At 47.2% G+C, this 18,625-nt stretch overlaps 1 protein-coding gene across 4 annotated transcripts in view; it reads left to right on the top strand.

Moving 5' to 3' along the window:
• The window catches only part of RASGRP1 (RAS guanyl releasing protein 1), a 76,996-nt gene that overhangs the window by 42,816 nt on the left and 15,555 nt on the right, over positions 1 to 18,625 (top strand). For all 4 annotated transcript variants that reach the window (XM_040968504.1, XM_040968503.1, XM_040968502.1 and 1 more), the window contains exons 3-10: positions 1,117 to 1,222; positions 6,245 to 6,307; positions 7,113 to 7,244; positions 10,227 to 10,380; positions 13,420 to 13,593; positions 14,544 to 14,660; positions 16,881 to 17,156; positions 18,379 to 18,459. In XM_040968504.1, coding sequence (XP_040824438.1) covers positions 1,117 to 1,222; positions 6,245 to 6,307; positions 7,113 to 7,244; positions 10,227 to 10,380; positions 13,420 to 13,593; positions 14,544 to 14,660; positions 16,881 to 17,156; positions 18,379 to 18,459 — 1,103 coding nt within the window. The remainder of the gene's footprint in view (positions 1 to 1,116; positions 1,223 to 6,244; positions 6,308 to 7,112; positions 7,245 to 10,226; positions 10,381 to 13,419; positions 13,594 to 14,543; positions 14,661 to 16,880; positions 17,157 to 18,378; positions 18,460 to 18,625) is intronic.

Below are 18,625 nucleotides of genomic sequence, written 5' to 3'. Positions count from 1 at the left end.
TAAATTACAGAGCAGTACTAGTGATAAAACAACCTGTGTACATGCTTCCATTAGACTTTATTCCCTTATATCACTCAAGTTTCCAGGCAGGAACAGAATTCACTGATTTTTCTGTAAATGAAAGCACCTTCATGAAGGGACTCCTTCGAGAGGTGAGGGTGTGGGGATTAGAGGTGAAGCACCCAGAGACTGACAACAGTCAAAAGCCATTGCCACTTGGGGGGTGATTAATCAGTGCAAACTGGAGCCGTGATGGAGCCTCAAGCGGTGTGAGTCGGAGACAGGACGTTCTTCTGGGGGGAACAGCATCAAAGCAGACGCGAGGAATCCAAGAACCACCCTGCCCGCTCTGTCCTCCTGCCTTGATGCTGCCCTGTGACTGGACCCCACCAGCTGGCAGTGGACGTGGGAGAGGACCTGGGCAGTGGGATTCATGGTCAAGGGCAGTGAGTAGATGTGGTCGAGGGTAACCCTCTCAGCCCCTGGGCCCTGACCACTCCCCAGGGAATCTGCACCCCCTAAGAGCAGTGTGTGGAAGCATCTGAGTCTTTGGTGACAAGCAGGTTTTACATAACTTAGCTGCCCACGCTGTTGGAGACAAGTCACCATGGATACTCACAGCCCAGCACCAAACTTCACCCTTTTTTGACCCTCCCACCTAGCAGACGCACATCAGGCACCTCACTTGCACAGATCTCTTCCAGGGGAATGTATTCATGGAGCCTTGTGTTTTTGTAAAATTCATGAGAGCACATTATCTTAACTGGAAAGTGTTAATATGGTCACTTTTCCCACTCTATACTTTATTTAATGTTCTTGACCCCCATCCTCCACAGTACCTGGATCTTGCTTCTGTTTTTGGCCAACTCAGGAGCATGGATGTAGATTTTAGACCCCAGGATTTGTATCACTTTTAGGCAAGACTGGCTGACGGGCATCAGAAGGGGTGTTTTGTAGGGGAGAACTGATGAGGAGGATGTAGGGGGCTGGGGAAAAGGAGAGCAGAGCAGGAGGGACGTGTAGCTTGAAGAACCACCTGCTGTCCATCTGCTCACCCTGGGGGTCATGGCATACTTTCTCCTTGGGGCCTCACTGATGATGCTGTTCTTTCTGCAGATGCAGATGGCAACCTGTGTCGGAGTAACCAGCTGCTGCAAGTCATGCTGACCATGCACCGGATTATCATCTCCTCAGCGGACCTGCTCCAGAAAGTCATTGCCCTATATCCTTTAGCATGGCAACAGGCAATCCCCATGTGAGACTCGATCAAAATGTAGTTTGAAGTGCGCTTCAGTGTTGACTGGTTCACGTCAGCCTGCGGTGGAAAATGGAAGGCAGTATTCCTGAGGCTCTGGTGGGTGACCCAGGAAGATCAACTCAGGCCCCCTTCAGCATCCCTTGCAAGTAAAATCCGTCAAGTCCCACCATTCCTGCTTGTCTTGCACACACTGGCCAAGACCTAACAGTATTCCACGGAGAGATTCCCTCCTGACTCTCCTGCCCAGTTGTTCAGCTGGCACGAGGATCTGGGGGAAGCTTCCCAATGCTACAGTACCTGAAAACACACGGAGGCCTGGTCACTTTGGAGCTGTTGCCTGCACGTTAGGCGGCCTTTGCTGCCTTTTAACCTCTGTGCAGGATGTGAAGGAGGGGGAGAAAGTGTTTACTTTCTCTTTCCTGCTGATGGGGCTGTAACCCCTCGAGAAAAACAAAGGGCTCAGCTGGTGGGGTGAGACTGTTTAGCACCTGAGGTGCAGGTGCCACCTCCGACCCGTGCTGACTAATCTTCCCCTCCTGTCCATCCCTCCTGTGTCCTCTCTGGCATGCAGAAACCGTTGTAACACTTGGGTTAAAGTGAAGTCTTTGGGATAGCATCCCTTCTCTTAAACTCTCATCTCAAAGGGAGTTCCTGGAAGGATCCCGCTGGGCAAGGTGCAGGAAAGCCCTGGGTGTGTGGTCCATAAGTTAGACTCAGAGTCCATGTGCATTTCATTTGTTCCACAGAGCACCTACTCTCAGGTGAATCCATGCCTCAGGACTAAGGCACACGGGGGACCCCACACTAACACACCATGGATGCTGCTCACACAGTGGGATAGGTCCTGCTGGAGCTGTCTGCTCCCCCACTTCTCACAGAAACTTCCTCTGCCAGGGCTGTCTACTCTCTACAGGGAAGCTATAGCCCTGTCCCTTGGTCCAAAAGACAGACGAGTCTCCCCATGTAAAAGCAAACGGCCCTGCCCCCGCAGTTGAGTTCCATTGTTAGGGTTAGAAAGTTGATGCAAATTTCTCTTAAAATAGTCTGCATGCACTGTCTGGATCTCTCCACTCCCACGCACACCTCTGCTGCAGCCTCTGCCCAGGGTACTCAGATTTTCCTCTGATGTCACCGTGACCGCCGCACTGCCAGGCCTGATTGATGTCTTGTTTCTCAGCCTTGTCCACGTCAGCCTCCTAGGTGCATGGGGCGTCACTGCCTTCCACCTGCCTTCCGTGCAGTCCCAGCCCCCCCGGCCGCCCCTTCCCCAGCTCTTTGTTTAGCGCTGCTGTCCTCATGGCCTTGTGGCTTCTCACCAGGATTTTCACTGCCATCCTTTCGAGTGTGGTTCTCTCGCCTGAGCCACTGTTTAAAATCTGGACTGGCTCATCCAGCTGTCACTGTGATTTTCATCTGTTACAAGTAGTTCCATGGGTGCTTTAACTTGGCTACTGCCTCCTTGGCCCTGCTTGGAGATGCGCATTTTCATTTTCAGTTTTGAAAATGTTCACGCTGTGGTCCCTGACCCAGAGGCACTCACAGCTCCTCCCTGCCGCTTCCCTCCCGCAGTGCCTGACGCCCAGTCTGTTTCTGCCTCGGTAATAACTCTTAGCATTTCCTTCTCTCCATTCCCAGGCTGCTGCATCAGGCCAAACCTCAGTCTTCTTATGTACACAGTGCCCTGCAGTTTTTTTTCTTTTCATGGGAGCAATTGGGGTCGGCCACTGTGTCAGTGCCTCAGCAAACTTCAGGGTCAGTGTCACCCTCCTTAGTGGGAATAGGCCTTCCTGGGTCTGACTCCAGGAAACCTTCCCGATTTCTCCCCCAGCCTCCCAGTAACCCTGCACTTTGCTTTCCCAGCACTCCAGAAATGGGGCCTCTGGCACTTTCCATGCCCATTTCCCCTGATCTTTCAGGACCCCTCCAAGAAGCCCTCCCTGATGTTTCCAGCCCACTTCCCCATGAGAAATACTTGCAGCATTCTACACCCATGTTCTTTGGGGGTAAAAATTCTGCCGTGGCTGCAGTTTTGCATTTCTTACATCAAAGTATGGCATGAGTACGGTCCACCCTGGGGAGCTTTCTACTGACCGAGAGAGCGTGAAGTTAGTCATAAAAACAATGGCAAGAATGCTGGAACACTCATTAAATTGCTAATTACTTAGAAAATTTCTTAAAAATGTATTTCCAAAGTGTACATGGTGTGTTGTAACTAGCCTACTTCCTTGTCCTCTCCTCCAGCTCCTCCACTAGGCTCTGTGTCCCTCCGGGAGCCAGGGATGTTTGTGGCTGTCTCCTAGTAGGAGGCATGAAATGCTGTGTTGCTCTGGGTGCAGAGTACTTGGTATATTTTTCAGTAACTACCAGGACCAAGTGGCGCATCTAGACTTCGCTGAGGTTTGGAGAAGCACCTGGGGCCAGGAAAGGGATTCTGAGAAGGGCACATGAGACATGACAGCTCCTAACAGAAAACCGGTTTAACCATTACAGGCAACATGAGCTTTTCTTCTTTTGCACTTAGTTTCCCTATTATCTGACTCAGAAGTAATCGAGTTTTTAGTTAAGTAGTCTCCAGTGTTTTCCTGTTTTTCCACTGTTAAAAAAAAAAAAGAGAGAGAGAGGTATAAAAGCTTCTTGGAATGGTCCCATCGCCTGCAAGGCGCAGGTGCCTGCACAGGGATAGCAGTAAAGGCAAGAAACCGATGGCATCTGTGGCTCCCTGCAAACCTTCGCATTCACCCCGGGTCAGCACACACCAGAGTCTGCACCTGCCAGAGGTTGGTGGATCTCCTTAAGTGAGGAAGTGGCACTGGGATCTGGCTGGCTTCTAGGGACCTCTGCCCATCTGAAGGGCTCAGAATGGCCCACAATCCTCACATTTAGTGTAGCCTGGCTGAATTTACACAGAAGATGCTGTGGCCCACGCTGCCAGTGTGAGCTGTCAGGACAGGCATTGGAGAGAATAAAGGGCAGCCAGGATGATGGGAAACTCCACACGGGAAGGTCAGCCTGTAGCTCTCCTTTCTCCACTCAGTTTTAAAAAGCAGGATAGCTTTTGTGCCTTCCTTTTTAAAATGGAGTAAAGATTCTTAACACACGCGAATTCCAGCAAGTTGGATAATGGAAATCTAGAGCCTCAGAGATCTAGAATGTGCCTTAGTGCTTGGCTGTCTTTGCGTTGAAGTGATACATTTCACGTGACCCCGTTCTCAGTTCTGCCTGTTCCAGCCGCAGGCAGGCATGGAAAGTGCGTGGTGTGTGCAGTGTGCCCCTCGCTGGGGCTGCTGCTCCGCTGGTCTCTGTGGATATGTGAGGTTGTGTGCTATTTTGTTTTGCTTTGGTGCTGATCTCAACAGTAACATTCATAGGCAGTAAATATGTTAACACTTTGTTTTTTAAATGAGAAGCCACTTTATCAAAATTACAAGTTGTACAGCCATAGTTCTCAGGGTTTCTGTGCAACTGTTACCTGTCCTTGTCTTAGTCTAGCATATTTCAGCGTGCATTTTTAAGAGCCTCTAAAACCTGGTCAATTCAAATAATGTGAACCTGATTAAATATTTCCAATACTGTTAAAGTGATATTTTACCATTTGCATGTTAGATTATTTTTTCAAATAGTCCAGATGCCTCCCTGAGTCCGAAAGTTTTTATAACTCTAACATTATTTTGAATTCCAAAGCTATGTATAAAAATTAGTGAGAATCAATTTAAAACCACAAGTCCAAGGCACTTATACATTCCTTGCCAAAGTTTCAAACTGTCATTCTAACATGTTCTTAAAACTTACAGAAGTATAAAATGTCAGTTTCCTTTCTAGTAACAAATCAGTGCTAAGAAACTGACCATCTCTCTTTCCTGTATTCAGCTTTTACACAGGAAGACCACGTCTGCCCCAATCCCCCTCAATTTCAAGTTCTACCCTGTTGCTCACCAGATTCCTCCCATGGGCCCAGCTGGGACCCACTGCTCCCTAAGCAGCAGTTCAGCGGGGAAGCAGGTTTGTGAAACGGGACAGGGTCTGCTTGTTGCCTCAGCGTACTGATGGAAGATGGCACAGGCTGCCCAGGTTCATCTCTGCGCTAGGTTTCTTGGACTCTCAAAATAAATGAATGATCCTTCCGTGTCTCTGAAGATATGCAAGCTTGATGAGTTGTGCCTGTTCTATTCTTGGAACATGCGAGATAAGGAACCTTGAGGGTCCTTCCCACTGCATTTAGGATTAATCACAGTCAGAAGCAGAGCCAGGATTGGAACCCAATTACCTGGTATAGGATGTGGGCGCCCCAAGCAGTCCCAACCACTGCACCAGAGGTGGAAGAATTTCAAAGAAAAGTGGCTGCTCTGTGTAACCTGCTGTCCCAGGTGGATCCACAAGCAGTTATCGATCTTTACTTCTTAAGTCGCTGGTTGCGAGTCCTTCCTAGCTCTCCTTCTGCAAAGGAGATGCCTTGGCCTTACTCCACCTGCCCTTTGACGTCTTGTAGGTGAAAAGCATGTGGCTATACACAGCAAGCTGGTTTTTATCCCATGGCCCTAAAGGTGAAGCATCACATTTACTTTTTTCTTAAAATTCATTTTATTTGAGATGCAGAATTACAGAGAGAAGGAAAGACAGAGACCTTCACTGGTTGGTTCACTCCCCAAATGACTACATGGCTGGAGTTGGGCCAATCTGGAGAGGAGCCAGAAGCTTCTTCAGGGTCTCCGATATTGGTGGCAGGGCCGCAGGCTTAGGCCACCCTCCACTGCTTTCCTAGGCATAGAAGCAGGGAGTTGGATGAGAAGTGGAGCAACTAGAACACAAACTGGTGTCCATATGGGATGTCAGCACCGCAGGTAGGAGATTCGTTTATTTGACCACAGTGCTCACCTTCACGTTTACATTTTAAGAAAAATTATTTCCTTGGGTAGCTACAGCAGAGAGATGAAAAGCTACTAGATTTCTATAACAGAAAGCTTTCATTTCCCTTAACCACAGCCCCACCTATAAGGATGCCTTGGCGAAGAATTCACCAGGGCTTTGTCTGAAGATCTGTTACTTTATAAGGTAAGGTTTCTGCATGAATGGGGAGATTTTGCTGGGTGGAGTGAAAGCAAGGACTCTAGCGATGGGACGCCAGCTCTCTCCTGGTCCTCCCTGCCTCCCCATCTTCACCAGCACAGGACAGCTGTGCAGACTGAGCAGGACAGTGCGTAACACTGGGAAATCCTCAGCAGAACACATGGTGATTTTTTTTTCTAGTGTATCTGAGCATATCTTGTTCTAATGTTTTGTTCAGTTGTGCAGTACTTTGGTATTAAATGTCATAAAAGAGGGATTTGTAAAGTGAGGCTTACCTAACTTATTTTCTACCTAATTATGAAAGTGATATAGCTTCTTATAGAACACTTAAAAATTTAGAAGATAGTAACTTGTAATTTTCCATGCAGATTTTTAAAGCATAGCTGAAATCAATATGTATACACACTCTATCATTCTTGCTTTGGAACAATAATAGAATCTTACCTGCTTACTGAAGATTTTTTTTGGAACCATTCTTTAGTGGCCCTATAATATTCTAATGCAGAGAAAATATAGTTTACAAAGACATTTGCTCCATTTTTGGACAGCTTGGTTGTTTGTAGTTCTGTGTATTTCTGATGTATAGGGCGGTGCTCATGTCTCTGTCATAGCCTCTCTGATTACAGGTGCCTCATCTCATCACAGCCTGTGTGTGAGCAGGGACCGTCAGCTTGCCTCTGCGACCCTCAGTTGACAGGACAGATAGGGCCTGTCTCCATGAGCCCTCTGGGGAGCCATGTGGCCCCCTGGCTACAGCGCCGGCCTGTGTTTTCTCTCATGCTCCCTGCAGGTACTGGATCACAGAGTTCTGGATCATGTTTAAGATGGATGCCGGCCTGACCCACACCATGGAGGAGTTTCAGGAGCTCGTGAAAGCAAATGGGGAGGAGTTACACTGCCGCCTGATTGACACAACCCAGATGTGAGTGTCAGAACCCCACCCCGCCTCCCTCCTGAAAGGCAGACCGGACTGCTTTGCTGGACTTGAGGCTGAAGCCCCCAACATGTCGGGCAGGTTCACATGGCCCCACCCGAGGGGAAATCTGACACTACAGAGGAAGGCTGGGAGGCTCCCTGGTAGCGAGGCCACCACAAGTGACTGCTGTCCAAGAGCAGAAAAAAGTAGGACCCAGTCAGGAAGAAATCAGGTAGCAAGTTACTACGAGGGATCCAGCTCTCAGAAACTGAAAGCGCAGTGACTGAACTGCCACTTGAGATGCTGCCACCAGGAAGCAGCTCTCAACGTGCAGGGTTACTAGGAGGAAAGGAAGAAACAAAAAGCAGCAGCCTGAGCAGAAGGATTATCCACCCATGGGGATCTGGAAGCCATGCCAAGCTCGGTCTCAGGAATATTTCCTCTTATTCCTTGGATTCCTTCTGTACGAGACGAGCCCACTCTGGAAAAGGTCTTCATAATGGGGGGAACATGGAGTGTGCCCATAGCATGCTAAGGTTTCCACAGAGTAGTGTCTTTGTGCTGGGATAGGCCAGTCCCTAAGACCACAGCCCTTCAGACCTGAAACCCCTCCGTGAGGTTGTCTTCTGCCACAGCCCGGTTTCTCTGGCTGGAAAGCAGGCTCAGCCAGGCTGTGGCTCAGGGGACGGTGCCAGGTCAGGAGCACTGTGTCATGCAGCATAGCAGTGATGTCAAGGTAACGTTACGTGGCCCCACACGGTCCTGTCAGTGTGGAATGTCTGTAATTTTGGAATCACACAAGTTGGAAAGAGGCTTTGCAGAGGAACACTTTTGATTGTCAGGGTGAGGAACCCCAAGGCCAGAAGGGACTCGCCACCCTAGTCTGCTTGTCCCACTCCAGCTGCTCTGGCTCTCCATGGCCACTGTCTGCCACAGCTGTTCTTGAGGAGCCAGTGTGTGCGAACTTACTGACCACCTAGGCCTGAGGTAGAACCAGCTAAATGCTTCTTGGCAATGCATTTCAGAGCCTGAAGTGTAGCTTACAGGCCAGGAAGGCTACAAAATTTCTAGCATTTCTAGCATCAAATACCTTTGATCAGAGAACTTTTTATCTAGAGAGAAGTTTCCCAGGAACCCAAATTTGGGGAAAGCACCTTTGGAAACCTCTGCCTTGCACAACTGGGGTGCTTCCTTTTGCTTTCCTAGCATGGGCAGTTGACCTGGAGTAACAAACACCTCAGTTGGTTTCAGGGAAATACACAGGCAGGGGACACTTTGCGGAGCCGCTAGGCATCTTTGGTCGTGGCAGTGGCTGAGAACGTTGGCAGAAGATTCCACCGGTCAGAAGTGGCTATGCTTCCTGTCTGGGTTCAAAGCAGCCTGGTGCTCTTGCTGCAGGTCTGAGATCTCCTGCCATGCAAAGTGTCCCCAAAGAGGTGCCACCTCGGGCCTGGCACAGTAACATAACGGCTAAAGTCCTCACCTTGCATGTGCCAGGATCCCATCTGAGCACTGGTTCTAATCCCGGCAGCTCCACTTCCCATCCAGCTCCCCGATTTTGGCCCGGGAAAGCAGTCAAGGATGGTCCAAAGTGTTGGGATCCTGCACCCGCATGGGAGACCTGGAAGAAGCTCTGGGTTCCCAGCTTTGGATCGGCTCTGACTTTCCAATAAATAAATATATTTTTTTAAGATTTATTTTATTTTTGTTGGAAAGACAGATATACAGAGAGGAGAGACAGAGAGGAAGATCTTCCATCCGATGATTCACTCCCAAAGTGAGCACAACGGCCGATACTATGCCAATCCGAAGCCAGGAGCCTCTTCCGGGTCTCCCACGTGGGTGCAGGGTCCCAAAGCTTTGGGCCGTCCTGGACTGCTTTCCCGGGCCACAGGCAGGGAGCTGGAAGGGAAGCGGGGCTGCAGGGATTAGAACCGGCGCCCATATGGGATCCCGGGCGTGCAAGGAGAGGACCTTTAACCACTGCACCACCTTGCCGGGCCCAATAAATACTTTTTTAAAAGGGGGGGGGTGCCACCTTAATCATGAGAGTGGAGGAGCACTATAGGGGCATGGAGAGAACAGACAAACCAGGAACCAGAACCAAAGGTGAAAAGGTTGGTGCCTGAGCCTTTGTCATTCCCACTGGATTAAAACTGTGTTTGTTTGTTTTTTAAGATTTTTTTATTTTGGAAAGTCAGGTACACAAAGAGGAAGACAGACAGAAAGATCTTCTGTTGGGTGATTCACTCCCCAAGTGGCTGCAATGGCCAGAGCTGAGCCGATCCAAAGCCAGGAGCTTCTTCTGGGTCTCTCATGCAGGTGCAGGGTCCCAATGCTTTGGGCCATCATGCACTGCTTTCTCAGGACCCAAGCAGGGAGCTGGATAGAAGTGGAGCTACCAGAATTAGAACCAGTGCACATATGGGATCCTCGTGGCACATTCAAGGCAAGGACTAGGCTATCGTGCTGGGCCCAAAACAACTGATTTTAAACTTCATTGAGAGGCAGAGAGAAAGAACTCATTTCCACTGCTTCATGCCCCAGATGTCCACAATGACCAGGGCTGGGCCAGATGAAACTTAATCCAGATCTCCTGTGTCGGTGGTGAGAGCCCAGTCTCTTGCTTCATTGTTGCTGCCTCCTCGGATCTGTATGAGGAACCCAGTCGGGAGCCACAGCCTAGAACTGAACTCGGACCCTATGACACAGCAGCGTCAGTGGCCGGGCCAAATGGCCACCCTGCCTGCTGTCCTCAACCCATTTGCCATAGTCCCCATTGTACTCTTTCAGGGCTTATTGGCTGCCAAGCTTGCTGGTTGCTACCACAGAAAACAATTCAGCTGGCGAAACTCTGAAAATGCATTGTTTTAGCCAAGACGAGCAAGCTAACAGTGCTTTGTCTATTCTTAGGGGAAATATTCATGGGTTTGTTTGCAAAGGGCAGTTTTAATTTGTTCTTTTTCCTTTTCACATTTCCCACAACAGCAATGCGCGTGACTGGTCCAGGAAACTTACTCAGCGGATAAAGTCAAATACCAGCAAGAAACGGAAGGTATCCCTGCTCTTCGACCACCTGGAGCCGGAGGAGCTGTCTGAGCACCTCACCTACCTTGAATTCAAGTCCTTCCGGCGGATTTCCGTATGTACCTCAGGGGCACAAGGAAAATTCTGGGTGGAGGGAGCTGTGAAAATAGAAGCCAACCACCCTTCCACTTGCTGACCCTCAAGACTCCTTCTGTGCTGCTGGGCACTCTCAAATATCACATTCGGGGAGATCAGTGGCATCTAGACCAGAATATTCCTAAATCCCTGAAGTAGTGCTGCTGTGGCCTGGCAAGTCACCATGATTCCGCAGGTAAATTGCACTGACCCAGACTGTGCAGAACCAGAGGCACCCGGTGGTGGAAAGGGAAAGACATCTTACTGTTTACCAAGAACAGGGTGAGCCTATATTCACTTCAATCCACATAACTCCATCTGTGATACCAAACAATGTTGGTTCTGTACGGGAGTAACTCTCAGCATGTCAGATGACAACAGATCTGGCTGGCCATTGCGTTTCCCCTGGAAGTGAAAGACTTACTACCCAGAGCCCCACCACCTCTGACAAAGTCATCAGGTTTGTTTTTGAATGGAGACTGCCTAGTTGGTAAGCGCATTTCTCAGAACAACCTGTGTTCCATGTGAGGGGATGGTGATCCACAGGGCCGACTTGAACAAAGCCAGCACAGCTTGTCAGAGCGGGGCTGTACCTGCGTGCTCCTCACTCATTCAGCACCGAGTACAGGTGGATCTGGGTGGAGATTCAAACCGGGTTTCAAAAGCTACTTCTATTTTCAACCAGAATGGGGACTTCACTTGTCTTTGCACACAGCTGTTTGGCTAAACCTGCCCCCCCCCACAAACTTCCACTGGAAAGTTAGTATCCAAGCATTAACCTGCTCCAACCCTGACTCACTTCACTGCCACTCTGGAACCCCAGGTTCCCCACACCACCTCCCTCCCCCTGTTCCCCACAGTGCGAGGCTCCACTTGGGGACTTTCCATTGGGTAATGCTGCTTCTGCCACAGGACAGGAAACCAGTCAGGACTGAGAGCGGCTGAGAAAGCCATTGAGCACTGGAAACCTGACCCGTGCTGGGGCCAGACCAGCAGTGTGACTTGCCTGCTAGGTGCTGCTGGTGCGCATGCAGATCAGCAGGGTGGCGTGAGCAAGCAAGGCAGGACTGGAATGTGAGCCAGTCTTGGGGTGGGGCAGTGTGGAGCAGTGTTCTCTTTGTGAGCGAAGATACAGGTCTGAATTTTTGTTTATTTTTAGTGACAAGAGTCCTTTCCTAGAAGGTTGTTTGAAAATGTTTATATCTAAACTGTTTCCCAAACAATTATTTTCTTTTCAACTTAAGGCTGGAGGGAAGTTCATTTCTCTCTGAACTGAAAAGCATTTGATGTTTTCTGGTTTATTACAGCATCTTTTGGGGGGAGATGTGAAATAACTAGGATCATTCTTTTGGAAGTCTTAGATTCAAGATTATAATTATTGCAGTGGGTGGGGAGGTGGAGGATGTATAAATGCACCCGTCGGGTGTCACGGCAGCTTTCTCTTAGGAAGATTGCGCTCTCCCTGCCCCTTCTATAGTTCTCTTAAGGAGTGACTTTGGTTCTACTCACATTTGCCGTACTAATCAACATTCACAGCACAGTCAAGTGCAGCACAGTGAATTCATCCCTATACTGTTCAGGGTAGGAGGTCTGCCCATCAGTGTACTCACTGCTGTGGTAGGACTCAAGGCCTCCTCCCACTCACAACAATCTTTGTGGTCTTAACAGAGCAAAAGTTGTTGGTACTCACTTGACATGTTTAACATGGAGCAGCAGTGGCCGCCTCTCAGAGCAGCCCAGGGACCTGGTTAGTGGAAGCTTCCTCTAGACCTGCATCTCTACAATCTCAGGAGTGGGAGGGGGACAGCATGGCAAGTCATCATTCATGGGCTCATCAATCTTTCCCTGCAAGGCCGCATCACTTCCCCTATCACAGACACACTTGCTTTCAAAGGGGAGCATTCTGAAGGGAAATGACAGCGAAGACTGCCCCCCAGAGAGCTGGAAGAGAGCAGGTGATCCCCTCTTCTTGGCTCTACTGGTTTGTTTTTTTTTTTCTTTTTAATAAGACTTTTAATTGAAAAGGCAGATTAGATTCAGGAGGAAAGTCAGAGAAAGATCTTCCATCTGCTGGTTCATTCCCCAGACAGATGCAACAACCAGAGCTGAGCTGATCCAAAGCCAGGAGCTTCTTCCAGGTCCCCCATAAGGGTGTAGGATTTTGGGCCATCCTCCACTGCTCTCCCTGGCCATAAGCAGGTAACTAGATTGGAAATGGATCAGCCAGGGCATGAACTGGTGTCCATATGGGATCCCAGCACTTGCCTGGTGAAGATTTAGCCACTGAACCATTGCGCTGGGCCCTGGTTCTACTCTTTGTGCAGAGAGGGAACTTTGTGACAGGGGCACTCTAACTACTGTCACCAGGTAGGCTAGATCCAATTACACATAGGCTGTCAAACCACAGCCGATGCCATTGTCAAGTTGGCGGAACTATAATGACCAACTAGACCACTTCCTCTACTCACTCGCTTGCCCTCCATCAAATTGTTTAGATGAAGGGAATCTACACAGATTTGTTTCCGCATGAGCCACTAATAATACCATTAGTACCACCTTGCATTTGCCGGCACTCTGATGTGTTTCTACAAATCTTTCATCTTTATAAAAATCTCATTTTAAATAAGGCAGATTGTCTCATCAAATTTTTACTGTAACATAGGAAAGAAATTAGTTTCGTGAGAGGAATTACTGTTTTTCCCCCTATATTTAGCAGCAGAACTGGAACCAATACTGTCCTTTTTTTCTTTGACTTCATCCTTTTGAATTTAGAAGGAACAATATTAAGATCTGTGGAGAGGCAGTGTTTGGATTAAATAGGGTTAACACACATCCACTTAAGTCTAATGACTTGATGTAGTCTGTTGTCCAGCATTCCTGTTGGCCAAGTGGTACAGTACAGGCAAGGAGCCCTGCATCCCATGGCAGTTTGTAGCCATCATTTAATTGTAGCTGACTTGCCCTTGTTTCTCGTGGTATCCCACAGCCTAGTCCTGATGGTTCTTTCTTTCCCCTCTAGTTCTCCGACTACCAAAATTACCTTGTAAATAGCTGTGTGAAGGAGAACCCCACCATGGAGCGGTCTATTGCCTTGTGCAACGGCATCTCCCAGTGGGTACAGCTGATGGTTCTCAGCCGCCCCACCCCGCAGCTCCGAGCTGAAGTCTTCATCAAGTTCATTCAAGTGGCTCAGGTGAGTGTCTACTTTAAGATATTTAGCCTGGCCTATGAGATAAATAACCTCTCCCCACCTCCCACCTCCAGTCCAACCAGTCCATCTTTTAGAACTGTTCTTCCCTCTTAAAATAGGTGGTGTTTGATCCATTTCTGAATCTAGATGTGGTGACTTCTCTGTTCTTTCATTCAAACACAACATGGACTGTCTTAGGGGTCAGGACACTTTTTTAAGGTCAGCTTGGACGTTTTAACATTTGTTAAAGATGCTGACATAATTTTCCAAAATCTGGCCCACAGGACATAAGAAAAAACAGTTCTGGGTTGCTCCAGTGCAGGCCTAGTAGGATTATCTCTAGAACTAGAGACTCATGCTGGACTTCATGCTTCAGGGTCAGAGAGTAAACATTTGGTAAGAGAGAGAACAGATATTAATGCCCAGATTTGAAATTACCTAGAAATTCTTTAACCCAATCACTGTCCTATTTGGGTACTGGCATTGCACTAGAGAATTAAATAAATTCCTCACCCTCAAAAACAAGCCTAGCAATTTTAAAGAAATGAGAACTTATCCTTAATGATATATTCTTCTCTTAATGATGGTATAGACTAGTGTTTTCTAACTCTGCTATGTGGAGCATCTGGTCTGATCTTAACTAAGACTGCTAGAAGCAAATGAATTTAGCTCTAAGCCCAATCCCAGGTCCATGGAATTTGACTCTGGGAGTTTGGGTCCAGAAGTATTTGTGTTCCCAAAACATGTGTGATTCTTACAAATAATTGATGTAAATGGAGATCCACTGACCAGACTGCGGACCCATTGGTTGGAACCGAGCAGAAAGAGGGCAGTGGACAGAAAATCATAGCACCTGCTCACTAGTCTTTGGTGTAAGAAGACTTGCCGCAAAATCTCTAGGCTCCCCCTTGTAACTAACATGTATGGTGACTTTCATCTGTTCTGTGTCACAGAAGCTCCACCAGCTGCAGAACTTCAATACATTGATGGCTGTGATAGGTGGGCTGTGCCACAGCTCAATCTCCAGGCTGAAGGAGACCAGTTCACATGTCCCACATGAAATCAACAAGGTCAGTGCTGTCTTCTGGGGCCCCTCTGAGCATTCCCAGGCCAGGTGCCAGCATTCTGTTCTTGGGGGCAACTGAGAAAGCATTTCCAAATCATACTGTCCTTTGTGAACCAGGCAAAGGCCAAGCAAGCAAACCCCAAAGGAACCCCCAGGGTGGAGGATCAGTGAGACTACACTTGTTCCTGTTGAGCCTATTAACATGTGCCTCTTTCCCATGAAACTGTAATACATTATCTTTAATATTGATATTTGTGCTCTAGCTTTTTGCTCCAAAACCTTTTCCCAGAAAGAACAGTGTTTCAGGGTCCATGTTGCAAATAGCAGGTCAGGTGGTACGTTCAGCATACCGTGAGTTATTTACAACCTTATGCACAATGCTTGAAGAGTAGCATTTTGGTTAGTGGAATTTTTCTAGATAATAGTTTTTCAGAAATCATTTTGTAGCAAATGTTTTATGGAGGAATAGTTTCCTTAAGTGCCCTATGCATTTTCCTACATTCAATTTTACAGAATTTACCTATACTTTTTATGACTTAGGACTGCAGCATACTCAGGGTATAAACTGTCTTTGAGGACCTTACTATACTCAAATCTGTCTTCCCAAGCTGGAATAGAATCATCTTTCTCCTTTGGGGAGATACCTGAGCCTCGTTGCCCCTATCCATTTTTACCAGGTGGTTAGCCCCCTTTTAGAGGAGGTGCCCATCTGCAAATATTGGAATCAAAACAGAACTTCAGCCTTAAGCCTGACTGAAGAGACAGTAATAGATTAATATGCCTTCTTGTCATATATTTCAAAAGACAGAATTTGTTCCTCCTCGCTGGGCTTCCCTGCAGCAATACTTCCTGTCTGCCCTACCTGACCCCCCCGGGGCCATGTGTCATAAACTAGTAATTCCATTAATGAAGCCAGGGCCTCCCAGTTAGCTGAATTTACCATCTCAAGGGAATACAACCAGCCCTGTTATGTTTGTGCTGGTCACTGTGTGTGAGCATGTTCCATACTTCACACTTACCTGCACTGGGTTGCTGGAGGCATGTAGGAGGCTCTCCTGAGGGATTCAGGGGATCTGACTTCAAAGCCTCAAGCTCTTCAAATTTTATATATGGAACGAATTGCAGGCCCAAGGCCTAAAATGGTTATTTCCTACATTAACATGATTGGTAATAGTCTTTCATATCACCTCTTTGGCTTCTGAAAAGGCTAGGGGGATGGGGCTCTGTGAGCTGCATCCTCACATGGACCAGAAATGTTTGAAAGCAACACCAGATCCAGCTGTTCTCTTCCTGGCTGCAAGCAGCAGTCTCTACTTCCGGGGCTGAGGCAGCACATGAGCTATGATAAACTTTCTGGTATAGGACCTCTACCTCATCTCTCTTTGCTTGGAATTGGTCTATTCATTGTCTTTGGTTCAGGGTTTCAGTAGTCTGTGAATAGGATGTCACCTGCTTCCAACACATAGGCCTGTTTTCAGAATCCTGAGATAAACCCCCAAGGGTACTTCATAAAGAACATGTCAGACTCCTAAAGACCCACACCTATGTAACACATGCTTTCCCCTATGCCAGCAACAGTCAGCACTTCTGCCTTCACATTTCAAGCACAATGCCTCTGGAGGCCTTCCGAAGACATTAGGTATGGTAACTGCATGGCTTAGTAGAGCAACACATTTACTCTTAAAGATGATTTAATTATTCATTATCTGAAAAATGGTACAAAAGAGAAGTAGAGATCGTCTGTTGGGTCACTTTCCAAATGCCCACAGCAGCCACAGCTGGACCAAAGCCAGGAGCCTAGAACTCCATTTGGAATTCTCATGTGGGTGGCAGGGAACCCAAGTACTTGGGCTACCTTCCACTACTTTCCTAAGAACATCAGCAGGAAGCTGGATTGGAAACAGAGCGTTCTGACATGGCATGCAGGCATCCAAAGTGGTGGCTTAACCTTCAGTGCTACAAAGTTCACCCCATGCTTGTAACTTTTCTATTAGGTACTTGCATTGTTTTTAAAAACTAACTTTTAGCCTAAAAATGCTAGAACCCCATTAAAAATTTATATATTACAATCAAATAAAGTATGTCTTCTGTTAATAAAAATTTAGCCTTAGCCTTTTTGATGAATAGCCCGTTGCCTAACGAATTAGGGATGACAGTAATCAAGGCTGGTCATTACAGACAATACAGCTCGTGCAGACTCTGATTGGTGTGTTGTTCTTTGTAGGTTCTGGGTGAGATGACTGAACTGCTGTCCTCCTGCAGAAATTATGATAACTACCGGCGAGCCTATGGCGAGTGCACCCACTTCAAGATCCCCATCCTAGGGGTGCACCTCAAGGACCTTATTTCCCTGTATGAAGCTATGCCCGACTACCTGGAGGATGGAAAGGTCAATGTGCACAAGCTGCTGGCCCTTTACAATCACATCAATGAACTGGTCCAGCTTCAAGAGGTAGCACCACCTTTGGATGCCAACAAGGACTTAGTACACCTGCTAACGGTAAGGTTCACACTGGAGAATAATTACCAAGAACTTTGTCAGGTGCCACTCTATATACCTTACCATATTAGTCTGGTTAATTTTCAAAAACTGTTAAGAAGTAAAATTAGGCACAGGGGCAGAGGTTGCCAGAGGATTGAACATGCTTAGGTAGCACAGCCCTGTGGTGAGTCTCCAGGGGTTTTGCTCTTTAAGTACTGTGCCCTGCAGATTTTTCTGAATATTTTCCTATTCCTGCAGAAGCTGTCCTAAGTTCCCTGGAAGGGGCTGATAGCAATTAGAATACAAGCTAGAATACAGATGGAGACAATGTGCTGTCATTTCAAGAGGAAAGGGCAAAGCAGTGAGTAACACAACAGAATTATTATTGGGTTGGCCATCACTGGCTTTGATCCCTTCTCCCAGAGACTCAGCTAAGGGTAAATACTTATCTGTGGTGCAGTCCTCTGTAAATCCATAGGGCCTACTCTTAAGGTGACTTTAATTTCTTGTTGTAAAATTAGTTTTCAAATAGAATAATGATCAGAACCTCTTGAAGCCTAATTTCACATCTTGCTGAAATCCAATCCTGGTTTCTGATTTTAGCTCTTTCTGCTTATTAGCCAGGTGACAGACAGATCACCTCAGGCATAGCATTTATATATGTATATGTAACGTGTGTGTGTATGTGTATATATATAAAACAAGGCTGGCTTGCACCTTGACTTTTTAAATCGCAAATCCTGTGGTGAGTAAACTGCATTAAAAAAACATGCACGCAACCTCATCAAGTTCTACAGCACCTAAATCCTGGCCAGAGACTTAAGGTTAACAATATTTCTGGGATATGTCCTCTAAAATGTTAGACTCTAAGATGTATGGAACTTATGGACTCCTATTAGCAATTAATAATACCTGCTTTAAAATGCATTCTGTTGGATTCAAACTTTTATAGTATTAGGCCATGCAACCCGTTCTGTCACAGTGTCTACTCAGGGAGAGAAGTAAAGCGTGGGTCAACTGGACCGATAAGGCTTGTGCCCTGGGCAGTAAGCCATAGTTAAAAGCAGGGCATCTTGGAACTGTTCCAAAATTTAAAAACATTTTAGGAAAAAAAAATCAATGCTTGTCCTATAGTTAAGAGCCTTAATCTACTGGAGAGGAAAAACAAAGCAAACGTCAGCCCTGGGAAAGATGCATTGTATCCTAGCAAAAAAAATACTTGTTGTCTTTTGATCTGCAGTTATCCTTGGATCTTTACTACACCGAAGATGAAATCTATGAACTTTCTTATGCACGGGAACCAAGGAACCACAGAGCCCCAGTAAGTTTTTCAATGGACTAAAAGTTGATCTTAAGACGAACAGTGTCCAACCTTGTGCTAAGAACCGATAAAGCTTCCCAACATAAGTATGAGAAATCATTTCTGCCTGTGATTGAGTGGAACCAATGGCTAGTTTACTGAAAGGCAACTAACTCCAACCCACAGC

The sequence above is a fragment of the Ochotona curzoniae genome, unplaced genomic scaffold, assembly GCF_017591425.1.
Source record: "Ochotona curzoniae isolate NIBS_2020 unplaced genomic scaffold, NIBS_Ocur_1.0 scaffold_4701, whole genome shotgun sequence".
Lineage (NCBI taxonomy): Eukaryota > Metazoa > Chordata > Mammalia > Lagomorpha > Ochotonidae > Ochotona > Ochotona curzoniae.
This window is presented reverse-complemented; position numbering and strand designations above follow the sequence as displayed.